Source organism: Cinclus cinclus, chromosome 3 (genome assembly GCF_963662255.1).
Source record: "Cinclus cinclus chromosome 3, bCinCin1.1, whole genome shotgun sequence".
Taxonomy (NCBI): domain Eukaryota; kingdom Metazoa; phylum Chordata; class Aves; order Passeriformes; family Cinclidae; genus Cinclus; species Cinclus cinclus.
In genome coordinates this window covers 105,709,259-105,732,316 of record NC_085048.1, presented here as the reverse complement: position 1 = coordinate 105,732,316, position 23,058 = coordinate 105,709,259, and the positions used below count along the sequence as shown (strand labels likewise).

At 38.8% G+C, this 23,058-nt stretch overlaps 1 protein-coding gene across 1 annotated transcript in view; it reads right to left on the bottom strand.

Moving 5' to 3' along the window:
* The window catches only part of PLCB1 (phospholipase C beta 1), a 335,098-nt gene that overhangs the window by 87,384 nt on the left and 224,656 nt on the right, over positions 1-23,058 (bottom strand). Inside the window, exons 10-14 of the mRNA XM_062490621.1 lie at positions 19,315-19,461; positions 12,660-12,817; positions 9,321-9,403; positions 3,588-3,672; positions 2,941-3,118 (exon numbers count right to left, since the gene is read on the bottom strand). Of these exons, the coding sequence (XP_062346605.1) occupies positions 2,941-3,118; positions 3,588-3,672; positions 9,321-9,403; positions 12,660-12,817; positions 19,315-19,461 (651 nt within the window). The remainder of the gene's footprint in view (positions 1-2,940; positions 3,119-3,587; positions 3,673-9,320; positions 9,404-12,659; positions 12,818-19,314; positions 19,462-23,058) is intronic.

The following is a 23,058-nucleotide window of genomic DNA, read 5'->3' as shown; positions in this document are numbered from 1 at the left end:
TCCAGTTTTCCATTTAGGCATCATGAAACCGTGGAGCCAATTCTGCCCTCTCTCTCTCTTCCATGACTCCTTCCTTGCAGCACCCACTGCTCTGACCAAACCATCATCCTATCAGTGAGAAACTAACAATTTCCTTATTTAACAATATTTAAATACTGCTCCATTAGCAAGTTTGGGCCTGCTTTTGGTGAAATGCATGTCCCTGCAGAACTGCCACTGCTCCTTCTGCACTGCCATAGAACCTCTTTGGAAATTTTGCTTGCTTACTTCTGTTCTTTGTTCAAGACCAGCCAGGTCTAAGATGCTTGTTTACCAAAATTGCAATCTATCTCGCAAAGGTTATCTCAGAAATTCTTCTTCTGCTTTGTCAGCTTTGCTCTACTTTCGGATTAAGTTTTTTCCAATGACATGTGTTGAAGTCATTGACTACATCAGTTTCATGGGCATCCTGCAAGGCATCCTACAAAGCTCAGAATTCTTTCTTTAATTATTGCTACTCTTTCACCAGAACTATACTTTCATTCTCTTATAACACATCAAAACGTGGGTTTACTTGGGTTTAAATTTGACCTCAAGCAGTGTAAGACACAGCAAATCTTGATATCAACTCCAGTATAAATTTCCACTTTTTTTTTTTGCACTGCTGTGAAAAAACTAATTTAGAATCTCCTGAAGGCTAAATCAGCACAACTTTCTCCTGGAGATCAGCAGCAATTCTGACAGGAGCTAAACAACCCAATAGAGTAGTTTGAATAATATATCCAAGTGGCTAAATGTAAAGATTATATGAAGGTTGGGGTACTGGAACACTTAATGTTGAGAATCAGGCTTCTGATTAACTGCATTATTCCAGAAAGAAATTGGTATTGGATGCAGATGAGTACAAGACTTGCAGAGCTCCAGGATGACACATTGCCAATATGGAGATGTGAGAAGGGTGTCATAGTAACTCTTGGGCTCTGCCATGTGGAATCTCTTCACTACCACAATGTTCTTATAAAATGATGAATATTTTTTTAAACTGTCCACAGACAGAAAAACTGGCACCTGTTTTACAGAAATGCTGCATTCTCATAGCTGTAAGCTGTAGCTGTAATCTCTGGAGCTCTGAATACTTAAAAATTCAAAGTACTCTATAAAGATGACATTCTGGGTGTTCCTCATCAGTCATCCCTAAAGTGTTCTTAAGTTCTGTCAGATTTGTCTGTCCTTAGATAAAATTGGTTTAATATTATTGCACTTCCCACAGGTATCGTTCAGATAAATTCACTGCTGTTTGTCAGGAACTCACAGGCAGCCTGGATACCCCCACAGAAACTCACTGAGGATGTTCTATGTAGGATCAAGTATTGAATGACAGAGAGAGGAAAAATATTGACTAATTGCATTCTCAGAAAGAGGCACAAATCCTAAAGGAGAAACAGGCTGACACAAGAACTACAAGCAATGTGTTTTGGAAGTCATGGATGAACCAAGTGACCACAGCAATTCTGCAGTCTCAGTTCCAGCATTTTCTAATTTATAAGTGCTCATCTTCATAATCAGAGGCTGTTACAGAGGTAATACAGGCAAAACAGTCACAGTTAATTTGTAAAATTATGCACTCTATTATGGGACCAACCCTTCTGCCCCACATCATCATTATCATCATCATCATCATCATCTTATTCTTCTTCTTTATTCACAGCCTGGGTCTTTTCCTAGAAAAGCTCCTAGACAGGTTCCTGAAAGACAAAGCTGTTGCCCCCTATGCAGCCCAGGCCCTCAGAAAGCCAAGGCTGTGTTCTTTGCCACTGTCCTCACCATGTGCTGATAACAAAAATGGAGAGTTAGGAATGCAGGGCTGATTTCAAATTCTGGAAAGGAGGCATCTGGAACACACACTTATTTTTCTCCTGTTTAGGATTTGTCTAAAGCAAATCAAGAAAATAGTATTAAGTCATCCCTGACACCAGGATGAATCGTCCTTTGAAATTCAAAGTGTATTCCAAAGCATGCCATTTCCATAGTTTCTTAAAAACAACAGTTGAAAACTCTTTCTTTGCTGCTAATAGGATAAACAATGTTATCCACAAATTAAGCAGGATTTCTTTCTTGTTAATTAAGCTTAGGGCAAACTGCCAGCATGAAAATTTTTACCCCAGTTAATCAGAGTTTAGAAAAAAACTACAAACAATGGGGAAAAGTTTTAAAATGGCAAATTACAATGAACTTATATTTCAGCAGACCTTTCAATTTACTCTGTAAGTCTTCTACTACTGGGGCATAAATGTCTATGCTTATAGGAACACAAAATTTCAGTCTCGATAGGAGAAATTCCAGTGCAGGGAACAGACAGTGGGCTGGAAATCAGGACATAAAGACTTGATTATTTTTGTCCGTTTCCATCTCTGGAACAGAAGAACATCTTATAGCAGTTTAAATAGAGGTCCATGGCAGGTACCCAACTACTGCAGGACAACAGCAGGTTGAGCCTTCCCTGCCTGAGGAACAGGGATCTCATCCCTTTATCGTAAGCCCTGGGGAACTGCAGATGCTCTGCAGCTCTCCTGGGCAATGGGCTCAGTCTGAAAGGGCACAAAATAATGGCAGGCACGGCCCAGAGGCAACAGGGAAAAGAAAACATTTATATTTGATATTGGGCTTGGGCACACAGGAAAGGCAGCCAAGGGTGGAGGAGTTGGCAGCTCCCTATCCTTAATAAGCAGTGCAGAGAAATGTTAGCACACACCAGTGAGCCCTGGGTCATTCCATGAGAATTCCTTGGCTGGAGCCCTCAGAACAGACTCCAGGATCAACAACAATTTAGTGCTGTTTCCTGCCCATCAACCCACTCAGGTGCACCTTTACCTTGCTAGAGCACTGCAAGTGGATGGGACTGGAGCTGTAATTAAGCATTTGTGCTTGAGGGAGAAGAATATAAGTAGATCCAAGTCCTACCTGCTCCAGGGGAGGAAGGCTCAAACATACTGGATGTATCACTGCAAGTGTTGGAAGCTTGCTCTGACAGCTTCTTCTTTGCACTCCCATCTGCTGACTTATGAGACTTCTTCTTATTCTTCACCAGGATTTTGTACATTAAATCCATAGGACTTGGGAGAGGAACCCCAGCTTCCAGCTTCCAGGAAGACAGAGAAGAGATTTGTTAGAACAGCAGAAGCGACAAGCTTATGGTAGTTTCTTAGGGACCACATGGTACAGGAGAGTTCTGTAACCTCTGTAAGTCCTGTTAAAATGAAATTAATTTTGCACAAGAGGCAATGTCAACATTAAATGAAACAGGGCTACTGAGGGCATTTAAGAAGAAAAATGCTTTATGAAATATCTGCAGTAATAACCAAAATAAGTATTAGCTCAGATATGAGAGTCTATGTTTTAAAATGGCAGCTATGAGGATCAATTGCACTTAAAATATCACAATTCACTCTATCAGGGCAATCTCTGCATCAGAAATGATGCTGAAGTCACCAACAGCTCACGTTGCTTAACTCCCTCCTAAAGACTGAAAGGCTTTATATGAAGAATGAGACACTTAAATAAAAATTCACACAGACATTTGTGATGTGTTAAACACCAAGGCACATTACCGGGTATTTTTCCAATGGATCCATAAGCAGTGCATCTCCAAATATTAATCTGCAATACTCTGCCATTTTTGCCTGCTGTTTAGGGCTGAAGGGAAGAAAAGAAAGAAAGAAATGAGTCCTACTAATGCTCCAGAGTGAAAGCAGCATTAATGGAGTACCTAATAGCCCTAAACTGATCCAATAGCTGTCAATTTTTCAGTGAGACCTACATTTATCATGCAATTATTTCAAATCCTCTGATGTAGTTTATCAAATGGAACATACACAAAGTAAAGGCATAAGTCAATGGAATAGCAATGAAACAACCATAACATGAATTTGCCTCTTTCAGACAATACTCTTATTCAAGATTTAAATATTTTCCCCCTCATGTTACTTTATACATATGTCAGGCATTTTTCTTGCACTACAGCAGTTTTCACAACATCTTCTATAAGTAAACTGAACCTCAGCAAACTCTACAATTTTCCCAAAGCGCAACCCAAAGATTAAATAATTCCTGCATATCAGTGGTGGATGTTTTAGGACTGAAGATAGGTTTTATGGCTCAGAAACATTACTCCAGTCATCTCAAATATGGCTCAGTACCACAGTCACTCTCTAATTTTAGAAAACTGAAGATTTTTGTTACATGTGCCTGTTTAAAATGCGTAGCATCTGAGCTGAGGCATCTTTCAAAGTTTCCTTTTTTGACACGCTGTTGGGAAGTCTCGATTAAAGGACAGGTTTATATGGCTTAATATAACTTCCTCAGCTCCTGTTAATTAGGATCTGCATATCATGCAAGAGACAGGGATGCTATAAGCCCTTATGTTACCATGGAGCTACTTTTCATGACAAAATAGAGCTGGATATAGAAGGAAAAAAAAAAAAAAGCAAAGAAAATGCTCATTTTTCTCTTGCAAACCAGGAGTTCAACCCTGGCTATGCCCAGCTGGTCAGTGGTTACCAACTCCTAGGGTCAGCATGGCCAAACCAGAGCTGAGAAAAAGGTTGGGTGGCCAAATGACATTTCAATCAGAAAATGTAATTTCCCTGGGATCAGCATCCTGACAGCCCCTGGAAGCAGACAGGGGGTGAAACAGTCATTAGCTCAGTCACTGACAAAAAAATACTGTGAGGAGGCTTTAAATTATTCCCCAAAGCAAGAGCTGCATGCACTTTAAATCCCAGCAGCATTCCACAAATGCTGTGTTTTGCATGCAGCCAATTCTGCACCGCAGCTAAAAGGCTCTTTTAGCTGAGGATGGAAAATAAAGCTGAAGACAAGCAAGGCAGCAGAACAAAGAACCCACATGAGAGAAGATGATGGAAGAACAGATCAGACTGGGACATTGTGTTGGATATTTCAGCCCTCAGCTACCAAGGGAAATAAAGGCACCACTCCAGCAGAGCGTACATGTGCCATAAATCCAGGGGTCATTAGAGTGAGTTTTAGTTCAGTTTTCTCCACCAGTGTATGATTTGAACAGATCCATACTCAGAACCCAGAAAGTTCAAAGGACAACTTGAATCAAAAGAATGCATTTATTGAAATAGTAGTAATTAATGTGACATCATCATCATCCTTAAATGGCACAACTGCAAAAAAACCTCTTCCTAGGAATTAAAAAAAATAAAAGGCAAGAGATAAATGTTATAAATTCCCAGCCACTACAACAGCTAGAACAAATTCTTCTGATCTTCTGTGTTTTAATTGCATGTTTACCTCAAAGAGAGCACAGTGAGAACTTTCATTTTTACAAATGAGAAAAATGTAATGCAACATTATGTTGGTTCAGCATATAAATTCCAATGTCACTGCATCCTAGAGGCAGAATGTAGGAAAACTACGTGAAAAACTAACAGATTTTAATGCCATTAAAAAAACCCTTCAGGAAGTAAACAAGGCCAAATGAAGAATATCTTGACATTACAAAATTATTTGTCTTTGTGAACTGGACTGTATGTATAGATATTTTTAAAAGCTTCTAAGAGGGAATAAAAAGAATTTAGGAGTACCAGCACTTAACTGTGTGATAGATCTTTGTGCTCCCTCTCTCCTTAATATATATATCTATGTATGTATTGTTGCAAGAGACAGATCATCAAGAATAGCAGATTATTTATTCCTATTTAAGTATTTAAAGAACTTGTAATACCGGTTTCTTATATCTTCCATTCTTTGAAAATTATGAACCACAGCAACAGAAACACCAAATTTTCTAAATCAGTATGTTCCCCCAATTTTGTTATGAAGTCAAAACTCAGGTATTTCTTGGTCCACATCTGGTACTGGAAATTCTCTCAGCATTCATGCACTGTAGTGAAAATTGATTGTCTGAAAAGAGCTGACTTTATCTGCCTTATGATTTTCACTGTGCAGACATTGACAGGTAGCACACAGACTAATTATAAGTGCCCCCAAAATGTGACTGGGTAAGGAGACATAAAGTAGGAACATGATACCTGGAAATATAAAGAATATTAGGAAATGTTTTTATTGCCATTATTGTATTGCCTGCACTTTGTTTTACTGTGTTTTTATCATGCCTATTATGAAGGTCAACCACAGAGGCTCCTTGGCAGAACTACTGCTCCCAACATTACATTTTTATCACTTCTGCAGAGATACTTGCTCTGCATAAGACAAAGGCACAGATGCTTCCCAGAAGAGTCTAAAATAATTCAATGTGGGATAAAAAAGTTATAAAAACCCTGCTAATATTTGAAGCAACAATTCCAGCCAGAAATCAGCAGTATGAACAACTGTAATTAAATTTAATCTTGGAAGCAATCTTATATGGATACTGCTCAAGGACCACTTAACCTTTTTGCTATGTCATCAGTGCATTTCTAATTATAGAGTGTCTGCTCTCAGATTTGCAGATTGCTTATCAGTTTGCAAGCCCCATTTCAAACGACAAGGTCTTCTTGAGGTCTTTTTAACTTTTTCAGGGCACTTCTCTGCTTTTTTCACAGAACCCCAGCTAGTTTTAGTGGTCTTTTTTTCAGTGGGCATGTTTTGACTTCACTAGAAATGATGGCATACGTAATATTTTATATATTCTAAAAGTTACATGCTTGCCTCTTTTTCTTAACTTTTTACTGCATATTAACAGGCAAGAAAAAATACACTAACAGTGGAGTTATAGTAAAGAAAATGAAAGTCCTTCATGTGCTATGAAGGTATTGGAGAGGAGCCCTTCTAGGAAACACATCAAAGGAAAGCAAATGAGATGATTTATACAATGTGCTAAAAAGTGTTTTTTCCCATAGGTGAACAAAAAGTATCAAAAATATTCCCATGAACAGAAAGCAGGAGGAAGAAAAACTGCATTTTAAGTCCAGTGGTGACTAACACTGTCATATCTGTGGTGGTGATGTGAAACTTATTTACCTCTGATAATTGCAGTCTGTTCAAAAGCCATGAACACAGGCTAAAACCATATTTTTCTTTAAGCCAATGCCAGTTTCTAGGGGACCAGAATTTCACAAACGACTCTTTACAAGTTTAAAAGTAGAAAAAATATTTGTTCTCCTAAAAGTAGGAATTGATGAAACAGGATTTGTTTGACAGCAATTCTAAAAAACATTGGCACTTTTTGTTAACATTTAGGGCAAACTCCTGCTTTAAGATCTAGGAGAAAAACAACATTCCAAGTAAATGAGAAGTCAAAAGGAGCATTCCATGAAATTAGATTAAATTTTCTGTGAGTGGCATGACTAATTGCAGATTTCTCCAGCAACTAGTGAAGGAATTAAGGGGTAACTGTAAAAGTTGGTAACATAACTAGAAATTATTTTCAGCCAAAGTAAAATTAGAAAACACACACTGGATTTGATAATTTACAATAGCAGAAAATAATCACTAGCAGGAAAGCTTCAGAAAGAAAACTTTTGGTCATGGCTTTGAAAACTTGTTTAGCTAAAACCCTGTGTCTTAGCAATGTATGGAAAAGGATTTCAGAGAATACACATAAAGTTAATTCCTTATTCCATGGGTGGAGGTTTCTGGAGAGAAAGGTCCAATGCCTTCTGTTGGACAAACTGTAAATAACAGTAATGCAGAAGGAACTCTGTTCCCCTTCTGTCACATTCCTGCAGTGTCACACTGCCTTTAAATCTGACACTGTTTCATCTTATAATTTTAAAGACACTTTTGTATATAACTTACATCTGACAGGAGTTTATTTCATAAATCTTTTTACTTATTTACCTTCCTAAAATAGAAGAGATCACCCTGGAACAGCTGAAGATTTAAGTCATGGTGACTTTAAAGGAAGAAAAATGTAACCCTTGTGTTTAAAATAATTTAGCTGTTGTTTTTTTCTCTACCTTATAGCACCAGAATGAATGTATATTATAATAAATCCAGAGGAATGAGTACAAAATACAATATATTGAAGAGTGATGGTTAAGATCTTTCCTGAGGGCCAGAGGCTGCATTTGGAAGCACTGTGAGTTCAAAACTATTGGAGTAGGTGAGTACTAGTCCAAAGGGACAAAATGTTCACCAGAAAAAAAATGAGGGGGCCATTAGAGAAGGAAATTAAACACACCATCTGTGTGGTCTTTCAGAGGAAGACAGGAATAACTAAGCAGGATTTAAGAAGTAGCTGTTTGAATAGTGATCCTGTGGCAGAGCAAACACATATTTGCCCCCAAAAGGTAAATGTATACTCTGAGGTGTACAGGCAGTGGAGATCAATGCTCATATTTTAAATTTTTCATCTACAGAATTTTTGATCAGTATTGCTGATTCTTAAATCAGTATTTAAGAACATCTGTTCTTAACAAACATTCTTACATAGCTTCTTCTACCAGTTCTTTCCCTTATGGTAAGAATGCTCTCCCTAAACCAATGGAAAAGAAATTAGCCCTGACTCTTTTCCTCTTTCAGAAACAAAAGTGCCAACCTCATTTATGATTTGCACTAAAACATTCATAGCTGCCCCCAATAATATTTTTATTTGACATTGAAAAAAAAAAATCCAAAACCAAAACCAAAACAAAACCCAAAAATTAGTTTCTTAGTCCAACCTGACCCCAGAAGTGTTGGAAATGTTTCCACAGCAAAAAAACACAAAAGGGGAAAAGGAAATTCAAGTGAAGGCACATGTTATGTGTCAATGTCACCCCACTTTGAACCATGTGGTCTCTGAATTCAAAACCAAAGTTAAGGTCAAAAAAAAATATCAGAACTATAAAAATAAAATAGATCACTAGGACAAAGCTAGAAGGATTGTAATTTATTTTTTCTTTTCTTATACAGAAAAACTGTCCTTGTGACTAAAAGTGTGTGTCCTAGTGACCTTTTTTGTGACTAAAAAAAAAGAAGAAAATGAAATAAACTTATGCAAACTGTTATTTTTTTGGCAGAAAGTAACAGTTCCATACCACCTATTTTGCAGTCCTAGAAGTCCATGGTTCTGGCCTCTGCTTCTAACATGAGAGACAGACCAAATTCTGAATATGTTTATAGCACAGAATAGGGTCACAAGCAGGTGAAATACTGCCTCGTTTTCTTTGGAGCATTCCTACATTCCAGCAGGACATTCTGAGAGTGAAAAGTTAACAATCTAACTTCCTCTCTCATACAAAAGGTTCTGATTCAGGAAAGTTTTCAAGAACAGGCCCAATTTCATTTTTGGATAAGAGCTGTTGTTTGTGTCACAAGTGCACACACAGTTCCATGCTTAGACCTAATAAAAAATGAAACATCAGACAAGAAAAAATGTGGTAATTACTTACGAATCCACATGATTTTCAAAGGAAAGGAGGATTGGAAAGGGTGATGTCTTAAATGCACATTCAGCAATAGCTTCTATTACTTCCTAAAGAATCAAAATAAACAGTTACAAATTTAACTCTGTAAAGAAGTAGAGTTTTAGCCTTTGAAGACAGAAAAGACCCAACAAGCTCTGAAATCATTCCCTGAGATCAGACCTTCCTTCCTAAATATCCCAGAAAGCTCTGGATGTGCTCTTGCCACAGCCAAATTTTTCAACCTGAACTATAATCAAATCTCCAAAACTTCTGATGAGTCTCTAGCACCACATTTCTCAAGAAGTGACTTATGTTCGCCAAAGTCAAGAGTTTAAGTGTAGAGCTTGGTTTTCGTGTGGATTTGTTCCATGCCTGCAGCTATAGCTTTCAGGTGCTATAAAAAACATGCTCTGACAAAGGCAGAACTTCTAAACATCATCAGCACAAGCACATATCCATAAAATCTTTAGTTACTCTGACTCACATTATTTCAGCTCTTTTTTTTTTTTTTAATATATATATGACAGAAATACCTTTAAGGCAAAAGAAAGGAAAAAAGAAATCTTTACTCAATTAAAACAGTTGGTTCTGTGGTAATTATCAGAGGACTCAAAAAAGGAAACTTCTGTAAAGTTTCCTGTCTACTCTATGGAAAATGGAAACCCTAAATCCAGTAGAAAAGCCACTTGATAAGGATGATTTTAGTGAAGTGCACAATAAATGCACTCATTGTTACAAATTATGAAACATTTCCCTCTTGGAACAAATCTCTCTTCCAGAAGAACATATAAAACACCAAAGGCTTTTCATATGCTGGCAAACTCTGGAGTTTCTAAGAACCCCTAAGTCTATGCCATACCAAATCATAAGGATAACTAAAACCTAAAAGATGTACTTATTTTAAACAAGATTTCTCTGGGGATTCCTCTTGTCCATTTTCTGTACTTTTAGAGGCTCAACTGAGAAGCGTAACAGTAAGAAATCCACTTCCTAAAAGAAAAGCTGAGCATCTGGTACATTCTTCTGGCCCACTTATTTTCAACTGCCTTCCTACTGTAAGAGGGGATGGAATCCTGCATGAGTGGGGAAAATAACCTGGAAGAGTAAAATTAAGATTGCACTGATGAGATGTGAAGATGAAAAGCTCAGACACTGGTTCACCAAAGGCAAATGTTCCAGAGAAACAAGCTGGTAGGTTCCATACTTGGCTCCAGCTGCAGAATGACTTACATAAAGCAGCTCTCCTAGGTGAAAAGATGGTTACACACACACAGATCCTTGGTTATGGCAAGAACATCCATGGCTCTTCCCTACAGGATCCCACCCTGGCAGCAGCTCACAGTCTACAGCTGAGACAAACCTGATGGATTTCTGAGTCATGAAGCAAGGGGAAAACCAAGGAACCAAAAAGCCCAGGAACATAAGGATGGGAAGTGCACAGTGCTGCTGCCTCTGCACTTCAGGATCTCTGAGGTCGTGAAAGCCAGCAGACTGAGAAGAATCTTTGCGCTGTGGTCATTGATAAATGATTCAGCATTCAAGACATGGATTGATTCTCACACTCCTACACATTATTTCACTGCCATTTTGCTCCTCCCCAGCCAAGCAGCATACTTTGAGAGTTGAAAAGAAATCAAGATGTTTTTCACATTTCTCTGTGTGGATTAAAAAATACCTGCCCTGAAATGACCGATGAAACACTCATAAGTAGGTTTAAATATCTTCCAATATCTCTCCTGCCAGCACAATGCCAAGGGTTGAACATCTAAATATCCAGGGATAATCCTTGTTCCTGCTAATGATCCTTTTAAAAATCAGATTAACTGTTTTAAATTCCTGCTCATGACCAAAGCAGTCAAGAGCCATCTTCCTTAATTAAAGGACTTCCAGCAATCAAACTCCATGCCTATAAACATAATTGCCTTCCCATAAACATAACTGCAAAGTTAATAACAAACGTGCAAGAAGGTTGTTTTACGTGTTTCTGTGATTAACTCAGTGAGGGAAAAATTAGAGAAAGCAAACTGGAAAAAAAAGGGAGTGTTCTGGTACAAGTGAAACTTGGTGTTCTGTCTGTGGCAGACCTGTTTGTTATTTTTCCTAAAGAAAGGCACTAGAAGACCAAAAAACCACCCAACAACAGGGTTCAGGTATGGGTAAATGTCTCAAAGCTGTAGCTGGCACAGAAGCCACACATAATCCCTGGAACACAACCGAAGTCAGTAATGAACATTTATTCTTGCACATAGCTAAGGCTAGAAATGTATTTCCATGGTGAGTTAGTGTCTCAGATGAAGAAGAATTATTTCTTCACACTACAAAAATGATTTCCTGAGGTATCATTATAAGCTGTGCTGACTACCAATATTAACACTACAAGAAAACACCTCTGTTTTGCTCCTCTAACACCTCAACATCTTTAAGAAGAACACGATAACCATTTAAGGTTATTGCTAAGGCTTTGGTCTCTACTTTATACTGTAGAAAAGGAAATGGAAGATGAAATTCAATAACAAAGATGACATGTTTAGGGTTTGAATAGCACAAATATCCCTTCACAGTCTCCAAAGATACTAATTTTTTCTTTTTCACCCTCCAATGCTTTGGGTCTGATCCCAAGTATCAGAGATAACATTGCACACACACTTATTAAAATATAATGCCAAGTGTCTGGGTCCTGTGCATGAAGCCTGCCCATCTGGCCATGAGCAGCCTATTCTCTGCTCACAGGAATTTAAAGGCTTGCAAATTGTTGAGATCTAGCTGCTAGTTCTTGTCTCAGTTCAGGACTTCTGTCTCCCACTCCCAGCGACCAGGCAGAGAGGAGAAAAGGAGTGAACTGATGTGCTGGTTAGTGCTGTCCAAACCCTGTGGCCTCCAGCTCTGTCCCATGGAGCTGTAACCCCACCAGTTGTCTTTCCCACTGCCTTCACACCCCCATTTGTGTCTGTGCAGAACCAGTTGTAGTGGCTGTGCCTGGTCCTTCAACCCTGGCTGTGGTCTTGCCTGGTTCTCTCCCTGTGAGATCTGCTGCAGGGACGTGCACAGGAGCACAGACCTGGGCACGGAGCCCAGTCCCCAGATGGCACTGCTATCACACCACATAATCCCTTTCCTCACACTGCCATGACCACCAGGAAACTCTCCCCATGCAAGGTCCAAATGCTGCAACCTTTCTCTTCCAGCAGCTGCTCTGTAATTTCCTCTTACAGCATCTTTTTGCTGTCACATTTCCGCCCTTCCCACCTTTGCAGTGATGTTTGTGTGATGGTTTTGCATAAAAAATAACCCTCCCCAGCCAAACCAGCTATCCCAGTGCTGTACCTTGAAGGAGATCTCAGTTGTCATGGTGAACCCATGTGTGATGACCGGCTCCTCCTCCGCTGTCCGTCCCTTCCAGCAGTCCAGCTCCACGCAGCGGCAGCCCGACAGGAGCACCTGCCGGTACATCTCCACTGAGGAGTTGCCAGCCAGCTGTCCAGCTGGGACAGAACACAAAAAAGGGAAGTCATTCTGGGCCTCAGGGATAGATACGACTGATCTAACAATAATTAGAGTTAACAGCAGCTTTTACCCTTGGCTGAGAGGAATAACAGTCCAAGGAATATGAAAACTGTAAGAATGCAATGGAAATTACTTTGGCACAGTCAATGTCATGGTTTGGATCCTGCCCTCAGTCAAACAGAGAAATAACCCAGCTGAAGCCAGCTCAAAAGCTTCTGATGGGCAGCAGCAAATACATGAAATAAAATAATAATAATAATAATAATAATAATAATAATAATAATAATAATAATAATAAACAGCTTAGTCCTATGAGATTTTGTTATCCCTTGACAAGCAATGTGAAATTCAGAGGCAACTCAGCAGATCAAGACCACATTTTGTCACAACATGCAATGCAGTTTGGTACAAGATGAAATAAACCCCCTGCAGTCACTAATGGCACCATCATTAGGCCTCAAATCAATATTTAATATGGTAACCACTGCAATGAGTTGGTCAGTTAAATTTCCTGATGTGATACTGTATTATGTAGGGAGAAATTCAGTTAAACTGTCCTTTTCCAATAATGAGATAATATAAATCTAAAAAATAAGAAGGAAAACTCATTTTTTCCAAACCTGGGAAATATTAAAAAAAGAAACAGAAAATAGTTCCCAACCCAAGCCAACAAAGAAGTCCAACTGCATTCAGGGAAGCATATCCAGCCAGGTTGTCTTCATCTGCTACCACAGATTTGATTCCAGTCATTCAGATACAAATTTCTTGCAGCAGAGAGGTAACAGTAATGGAAGAATGGTTTGTGGTTCTTTTAGATGTGAAGAAAATGGATGCAGTTTCCTGCTTTCTAGCAGATTTCCTGAGAAGATGGATTTTTTTGAAGGAAATAAATTTTCTTTTTAAGGAGGCAGTGAATTTGTTTACAGAGAAGATTCTTTGCTGACTGGGGACATATAAATATTTCATCTAGACTGGCATATACTATAATACAGATTAATCCTCATTTTATTGTCTCTCTGATTCTGTGTTTAGGTTTTATGCTGGGAAATACACATTTTGGGATTTGCTTCACAAAACAGCATTGTCTGGTTTTGTTCTGTTTTTACCTTGTACTAAAAACTGCAACAGAACCCCTTCTTATTTGAAAATCTCTGTTTACAGTTTCTGTCTGATACATGAGGTGGAGCAATCATAAATGCTCCACAAAGTATTAACAATACTCCTGTTGAAATCCATAAGAAATCCCAGTTCCTGCTGGAACCAGTGAGAAATACCTGCTAACAACAGAAGAAATTGGCCAGTGCTGGAAAGCTCTGAAAATTCAAATGGAGTCAGCAAAGTGACAACGTATCTCTTTTTATTTGAATTTAGCTTTCTCCTGTTTCACCTTGATTATGGCAGATTATCTTTCCTCACACAAAAGCTTTTTTGGTGCAATTCCAGTGTCTGAGTTAAGTAGTGGCTCTTTTTCTTTGCAGGATGCTAACAAGCATAAGCATGGATCAGGGAATAACAACTAATTTCCATGTACTTATCCCTAAGCATCTGCTTATGAAATCTTGGCTCTCATAGAGATCCACTGAACTCTACTGCCTAAAAGAACCACTTTCACTTAGAAAATGGTTCTAATGTTGTCCTTCTTTTCCCTCAGTGCATTTTGAGTTTGGATTAACAAACTATTCTATGATTAACAAACTCTACTTCCCAAGAGACTCCTGGTGGTTATCACTGCTAAGCGGTTTGGGCTCCAAGATTCTTCACCTTCAAAAGTGCTTAAGTAAATCATGACATGCATCACTTGCTATATGACACTTCCCACACTACCTTATTAATAAGGCTCAGACGTTTTGGAAAGATTCCTGCAAAGGATAAGAGAATGTTCAACCTCCAAACCATACAACTTTCAGAAAGACCCCCAGGCAGAGTGTAAAATGCTAGCACATATTTTAATAGTCCCAACAGCTTGCTTTTCTGAAATACAGAAAATGAGGAATGTTGCCCCAAGTGTGGGGGTTTTGCATATATTATTTAGAAATTTCTATTGTGTGAGTCCCTATTTGCATTTATTTTTAAATATCCCTTTTGCATTCTAAAATGTGATATCACAGACACTAAAGGGAACACTTTACTCTTTTTGCAATACAATCAATTTAGAGTACAGATCAATTTTTTAATACTGGAAATTGAAAGCATTATATATTCTGTTTTACAGTACAAGCAGTGTCTATAGTAAAACCATACATAACATTTGCATCCCATCACACTATGTGGGCTAAGGAGAAATGGATTTTGACAAAAAATTGACTTTTCTGAAAAATGTAATTGGCTAAATGATACCTGACAGAATACTATGGAAAATGAGCCGGTTCTGGTTGATCTAAGCTGAGGATATGACCCATGTCCCCACAAAGAGCAGTTCCACACTTCCACAGCTTTAAGCTGCTCATTTCTCAGCAAGTGCATCCTTGTTGGGTTAATCCACCACTTTTTCCAAGTGGAAGTTATTTTCAATAAGTGGATTTAAAACGTGGTTGCTATCTATTTAAGATATCTTTCCTCCACAGTCTGGGGGGAATTTGGATCCAGCTATCTGGAACCACCTGACTCCACTATTCAAGAACCAGAGGCTGCGTCTTCCCTCTCTCCCAACACCTTCTCCCAGCATGAAGTGCCTGTATTCTCCCTTTGCTGTGCACAAACACCAGTTACTAAATCTCCTCTCCCCAGGCAAGTTATGGAGAAGCAACAAGTGCCCTGGATCATACACTGGGGTTTGCAAGGTGCAAATTCAGAGCCCCCACTCTGCTGGGAGCTTGGCTCCTCACTCCAGCAGCCACACGAGGTGCTGGCAGCTCAGGATTTTTTAGACAACAGCATATTTATCTGAATTTATTTTCCTCCTGAGTTGTTTCCCCAAGCACAGGACAAGCAGATCAGACTCCACACTGTGCCATATTCTACTCCTGCTTGTATGTCAGTCAGAATCAGGCTCTCGGCCTTGCCTGTTGTTTTTAACACTTCACACTGGACCAAAGCAGGATGTATGTCAGCAGCAGGAAGGTGTCACCCAGATTTCCATTCCTTCCATATGGTGCTGTCAGCTTGGAAACTGTTCTGGAGGCTTTGAAGGTGGAGAATGTTTCAAAGAAGTGCTGGATGCAGATAATAAGCAGCGACAGAGACGATGAGGAATCACTGAGAACAGAAAAGCTGGAGGATGGTAGATGAAAGGTCACAGGCAGCAATGGAGAACTGCCCTTCATGAGAGATTTTTCTAGAAACAACTGAAACATCAGATTGTAAGCAGGGAAGCAGATGCTGAGGGTGGAAAGGATAGTTCCACATTGACTACATGTGCTCAGCTGATATCTCAGCAACCTTTTGCTGATTATGGTTTCTTTTAGCCAAAACATATGTTAACGACATTTGATTTTAGTATTTTGCACTTTTAGCCAAAACATATGTTAAAGGCTTGTGATTTTAGTATTTTGCATTTCGCATAATCAACAGCAAGTTGCCCAGCCCCCAAAACATGCAAGGCTGAGTATGATATGTCATCATTTGTCTCTGACTTTGGGTGCTGCTGAAAGAAATGTTGCAAGGTCACTCCCCACTGTGCCCAAGTAGAAACCTGAGGTGAGACTCCAGGAAAAAGCAGGGTTGCACTTTAAGGGTTCAAAGGCATAAAGAAATAAATATGATGCCAGTGAGAAAAAAAAAAAGATGAGACAGTAAAAAAGGGTTCTCAAAGATGACATTTCTTTAAGTTAGCCTAGGTTCACTGCAAATCACTTCTTTCTTCATGGATTTTTACCTTTATTCTTAAAAAATTACGTTTCCCTAAGAAAAAAGAAAGCAGTAACACTTCTAAATAAATAATCAGGACTTGATGTACTGCCAAGGGCTTCCACTAAAGTCTAGGAAAATTATCAGCATAATTAAAAAGAAATTCAGTGTGCACATGGTGCTTTTTCTGTTATAATGTTGTTTCTTTGTGCATGCTTTTTCTGGGTTAAAAAAACTAACAAAGGGAGAGATAATTGGTAGGGCATTAAGCTCAGTAATCATAAAGTAATGCCAGACTGAATGGTTTTCTTATTGTCCTGATAATTATCACATAACTAGTTGCTATTTCATAGCCTCAATCAGGGCAAAGGTGCTTCCAAGGCTTCCTTTCCAAAGCCATGAGCCCTTGAACAGACCCTTCAAACTCTTTTGGGAAAAAAGGAATAGCCTGCCACCAATAATTGTATTAATTTTACTTTCTTGCTGGAAGAAAGCAAATGGGAATGTGATTACTGTATCTGATGTAGGCTTATAGCAAAATCCAAGGCTGTCAGTTTTTGTAATGCACAGATAAAAATCAAATTGTTAATCCCATTGTCAGCCAGCTGCCACACATTCGCTGAACATAATGAACCCACTAAAAGGGAAGGGCTTGAGGTTTGTGCCTGTAAATGTGAAAACATGCACTCTGAAAAGGAATTTGAAAAAGTTTCAAACTTCTCTTGCATTATCCCCTGAGTTTATCCTGATTTACTTCCCCTGGTTTATTATTTTGTCAAATTAAGACTGAAATCATGTTTCCAAATATAGCCTCTGAAGTTACTTGGAAATACAGGCAAAGAAACATGTAGATGCAATCTAGGATGATTTACAGACTTTCACATACAAGTCAAAGCAAATTAAGCAAGTGTCAAGGTAAATAATTAAACATGCGAGGTCACTTGTAATGCAGCTAAAAAAAATTAGAATAGGTTGGACTCATCATGAATTCCCATCCTTAATTCTTTGGGTTTTAGCTTTTGTACCTCTAAACCTTTGGAACACATCTCTGTCCTGAGCAGCCCTGATAAAAATCTGTGGTATGGACCCAGCTAAAAATTCCTGCAGGGGAGAGCAGTCTTTTAGCTCTTCAGATCAACCTTAAATTGCATGGTCTTTAAACCTTCTGTGGGCCTGTGCTTCTCACTTCAGTACTACAGCTTTACTGTTTTCTTCCAGAATATCTGTATAAAGCTGCAGCATTTGGCTTAAGCACCAACTAATCCTCAGTGACAGAACAAAGTCCATATTGGAGGTAAGAAGTCTGCAAAACATCATAGTTAAAAATTGCTTTTGCTTTGGCCCTGTCTTTGCTCCACCAAAGAGCATAAATTTCTGCATATTGGAATCATAACTTAAAAGAAATGAAAATCAGTGTGGCCGCTTTTAATTCAGAGAAAGAAAATCACTGTCCAAACAAATACTTATGTGACAAGTTCTAGCACAAAACACATTTTACAGCCGAGATATAAACCCTTGAAAAATGGTGTCTAACGGAAACAATGACAGTTCATTCACTCCATGAAAGCTGGCAAAGGTGCTGGAGAAAGAGCTGTAACAAACATAAAGCAGATGAAAATAACTCCCATGAGGTCTGTTTAAAGTGGGCATTACCACTGCCTGGGGTTGTTTATGTTCTGGAATACTGGCATTCTGAAGGAGTTGGTCAGTTAAGGCCAGTCTATTAATAGTATTAAAAAGCCTACATTAGCATAAACCACATTTTTAGCACTCAATGCAGCATCCTTTTTTAAATTAAACATAATGCTAAGTCATTAGCAAACATGACAGGACAAAGCAAACATCAAATCAAACAGGAGAAAGCTCCCTGTGCTCCCTGTTTGCCCCAAACATTTGTTCCTGTGTAAACCAAACTAAAATAGTAAATTTACAATTATTTTCTCACAAGTTAAGAGAACCTTGGACTAGAAAATAGATGCCAAAAGTCGAATTCCTAAACTGCCATAGCTTCTTCTGAGTCTTAAAGCATTGTTGACTTTGCTGTGCAAACAATGCAGTTGAGGCTATAGCTCTAATTAACGGGAGCTTCTGGGTGCTCAGCCTTTGTAAAAACATGACAGCACCTAAACATTTCCACTCAGATGTTAGATATTGTCAGAGAGCAGATCTCCACTCCTTGCTTTTATGGGCTGTCAGAAAGTTATGTGCCATGTTGGAACCTCCCGAATCTCTGAATCAAAGCAAATTTCATGGAGCACAAACTGCCAGATTCAATGTTTAGGGGCAAATTTATGAGCTACAGAGATGTTTCCTGTATTATGCTTTGCACACTTGCTATCTTTGCTCTCTTGCTATCTTTGCTGTCATAAAAAGTACAACGTTCATTCTCCTTCCTAAAGACAGGCCTTAATCTGGAATCCTATTTGAGGGAAACTTTCCAGGGACTTCACGGGTTTTCTGACCAGGCCTTATATGAGCCATGCAACTGCTGCTCACCTGTTAATAAAAGTATATTTGATGCACTTGTGTTGCAGCTGCAACAAAAGTCAACTGCCACCCTTGCTTCCCTGAAGACTGAACTCCATTGTCCATTTAATGCTGATGCTTTTAGTGTATTTTATGTTACCACTGAAAATACACTCAGAATTTTTGTAAGGTAAGAACTTAGATCTGTCCAGCACTGCTGTACCTGTGAGGTAGGTGTTGTGTGAGGAGTTGATGAAATAGTGTGACAGTGGTTGAGACATATCTTCATTTAAATCCAGTTTCTCAGGTGGAACGACGCCATTCTCTTCTCCACTCAGATACCTCATAAATCCATCCACAGATATCTGTCCTGAGAGAAACACAGACCCAGGGAAAGCACCAATTAATTTCAACTACAGATTTTGTGACATGCAGATAAATTCAATATACACTTACACAAAGGCACGTGTGAAAGACCATATAACCATCATCCTGGCTTTCACCTAGTTATCCAAACATTCTTTGTTACTACTACCTCATTTTCATCCATACAAGTTGCCAGTAACACACATTCCTTTAACTGTAACAAAGATAAATCACTTCCTAATCAGCATACACAGAAAATCAAGTGCATAGGGGAATCAGAGTTACAGTGAAAATAGATCTAAGCCCATCAAGAAAAGGGGTCTTTGAGAGACAAAACAAAGCCCACTTTCCAGAGGAAACCAAGAGACCTGCAGAGAGCCACAGACACAGGTAACTCTGACCTCTTTTAATTGGGTTCAGTGTGTGCATGCACTACCTTTCAAGTGGGAACTAAGTTCTGCTTTGTAATTTTTGTATTTGTCTTCTAATTAATAGCTCACTGGAACGCCAGCATAAATGATCATTCCATATGCTGCTGTCTAATTAGGAAGCTGAGTCCTATCCTCAGCTAAAATATCCCCATTCATCTCAGTGGAGCTTTCTTACTGCATCAGGAGGACTTTTCTTGTCAAGCCTTCTGCATAAAGTTGACTTTAGGATGTCAATTTAGACATTTACACTAAAAAGAAATCCAGTAATCTATAATTGAAGATTTTTGCTTAATTGAACAAATTTGAGACATTTTTCTTTGCCTGGTATTTTTTGTCTAAATTTCATCTGTTTACTCGACAATGTATCTTTAGTTATTTCAGCGTGTGCCTACAGTAAAACAGATCTTCTGTATCTCTGAATTGCATGTGTGGTGACTCCCAACAATGAAAATTTCTTACTTCTTGTGCCCAACCCAAAATATTCTGAACAATCTGTTAAAGCAAAATCTCATTTGCCTGTTGATAGCATTGAAAATTTGAAGACTACAGTTATAATCCTGACTTTGCTACTCTCTCCTTTCAGGACCCTTTTTAAACTAAAACATATAAACTTACAGATATTTTTCTAGAATGTCAAAAAAGTAGCAGAAAACCCTGTCCTTTTTTTCTTCCTCTTTAAGGCTTGTAACCACATGATGCAAATACTGCATGTAAAGCATTTACTTAAAATCTGTGCTTGGACCTGATTTGGCTCTTGCTCAGAGAGAAAAAACTGTAACAGTCTTAAGTGCATACCCTCATTTTCATAACAACACAAGACTGCTAGCATTAAATGAACTTATTAATAAGACAAGAAATGCAGTGACAATACAGAGCAATGCAGTTGCCATTCATTCTTATGACAGCAACTGTAAGATGGTTGGAAAAAAAACATCAAGTCCATCCACTATTTTAAGGCTGTAAGCTGAGTGCAGTCCTGTCAGGATCCACGGCTGCTTTGTTATAGGGTAACTGATCATCCAGAGGTGGAGGCCCATGTACCTTCCTTTCCACAAGAAAAAATGTAAGAAGGTGAAAATCAGGAAAAAAAAAACCCCACCACCGAGGTTTTTCATGACACTAAAGGTTTAGGAACCACCTTTCCACTGCCTGAATCTATCAGAGAATGCCAACAGTACCAGTTGCTGTCATGGGGTTAGCTTGACCTAAAATCCACCTAAGAGAAGACTCTGCATGAAGTTGACTGGGATATAGGTAGAGACTGTATTGTGTATCCATAGAGAGGAAAAAAACAGTTAAGATCCAAAAGGGATAGATGCCACTTGCATTTTCTTACACAGATAGGCTGATTTGTGCAAGTCTAGTTTTCAAGGTTCTCAAAGTGATTTTTGTGTTCAATCTTCTGAGTGCACCTGACAAACAGAGGCCTTGTTTTTCAGATGGAGATGGTCCTCCTGTGCATTGCTGCTGGTATTAACATAAATCACAGCGAGCATTATTCACATGTATAATTAGGCAGCTTCTGAGCTACACACTTGTCAGAGCTCACAGCCCTAGAATGAAATTTCCCCTATCACAATTAAGCAGTCAGCATTTCAGAAAGTGAAGCAATTGGCAAGTTCAATTACAGCCAATATTGCACCAGTGAGAGTTTATCTGCAGAATGGAGATGGCAGGTGTCAAAGGGCCTTTGTGTCCTGGATATTGAAGAGTAGATTGTTTGTGACCAATGTCAATAATATTCTGAGGCCAACTGCAGAGAGGATGATGCTTGGTGGACAGTCATCCAAAAAAAAAAAAAAATAGTATCAATTAAGTGTTAAGAATTGTTCTCTGTTTCCTTAAACATATTAAGCCTCTACACAGATACTGGCAAGAAAAAATAATTTGTGATCAGAATTTTTTATTACAGTTGTCACCTTTTATCTTAGAAAGATTTAATGGTATGTTTAGGTGTAAAAACTAGAGAGACAAGAGACACATAATGCAAAGACACAGAGACATGACAGATTCACATTTTTCTTTTTCTTTCTTTGGCTTTTTGTATTACAATTATCTTAGCCCTAAAATTTTGATGAAACTTCCAAAAATAACTAGTGTGCTTTATATACTTCAAGTTGTAGAGTTAATTGGCTTGTCTTTTTCACTCACCACTGCCATGTTAAATTTGATCTGATGTCACTTCTTGGCATGGAACTCACATCTGTGTAACCACAGCAGAAGCCACGTCAGCTACAGCGCTCAGCGAAACCCTTCTCTCTGCAGGGTTTGGAGTTTGTCAGCACAAGAAATTTATTTTTCTTCCCTTTCAAAACACCTCTAATTTATTTGATTAAATACAATTTGCCTCCTTATGGGGTCACTCAGTAGTGCTTTACTAAAACACTTATAACCAGCACAAACATAAAAATGCCTCTTTTTTCCTGAGGTACCTGGCCAGCTGAAATGTTCAGCGCAACTCAGTGCCACTGAGACACCTCCAGCTGAAGAGGACAAGAGCTTCTTCATCCTCCACTCTCCCTCAGACCTCTCCCTTTTCCCCTCTCACTTTGTCCTCTTTCCCTCACATGCTGCACATTTTCCTCTCACACTTTTCATATTTCCCCCTCACACAACACATTTTCCCTCAGTGCATTTACCCCTCACTCCTGGAACCTTTTTCCCTTCACACTTTCCACCTTCGCCCTCACACTTTGCCCATTTTCCCCTCACACTTTGTACACATTTTTCCTCACTTTGCACTTTTTTCTATACTTTTTCCCTTTTTCTCTCACGCTCTGTACTTTCTTCCCCTCTCACTTTACACCTTTTTCCTCACAGTTTCCAAATTTCCTCCTCACATTTTGTACTTTCCTCCTCTCACTTTGCACTTTTCCCTGTTTGCATTTTCCCTTCACACTTTGCCCTATTTCCCCTCACACTTGGCATGTTTTTCCTTCACATTTTACATTTTTCCCCTTCCACTCTGCACTTTCCCTGCCTCGCTCTGCATTTTTCCCTTCACACTTTGCATATTTTTGACTCGATTCCCAAAGCACGCAAAAGTGGCCAGCTAAAGTTTGGTGCCAGCCAAGCAAATAACAGATCAATTTTAATGTTTTTATTGTGTATTGGAAAACAAAAAAGGCCTGAAAATATAAGAACAAGTGTGGAGGAGAAATACTAAAGTG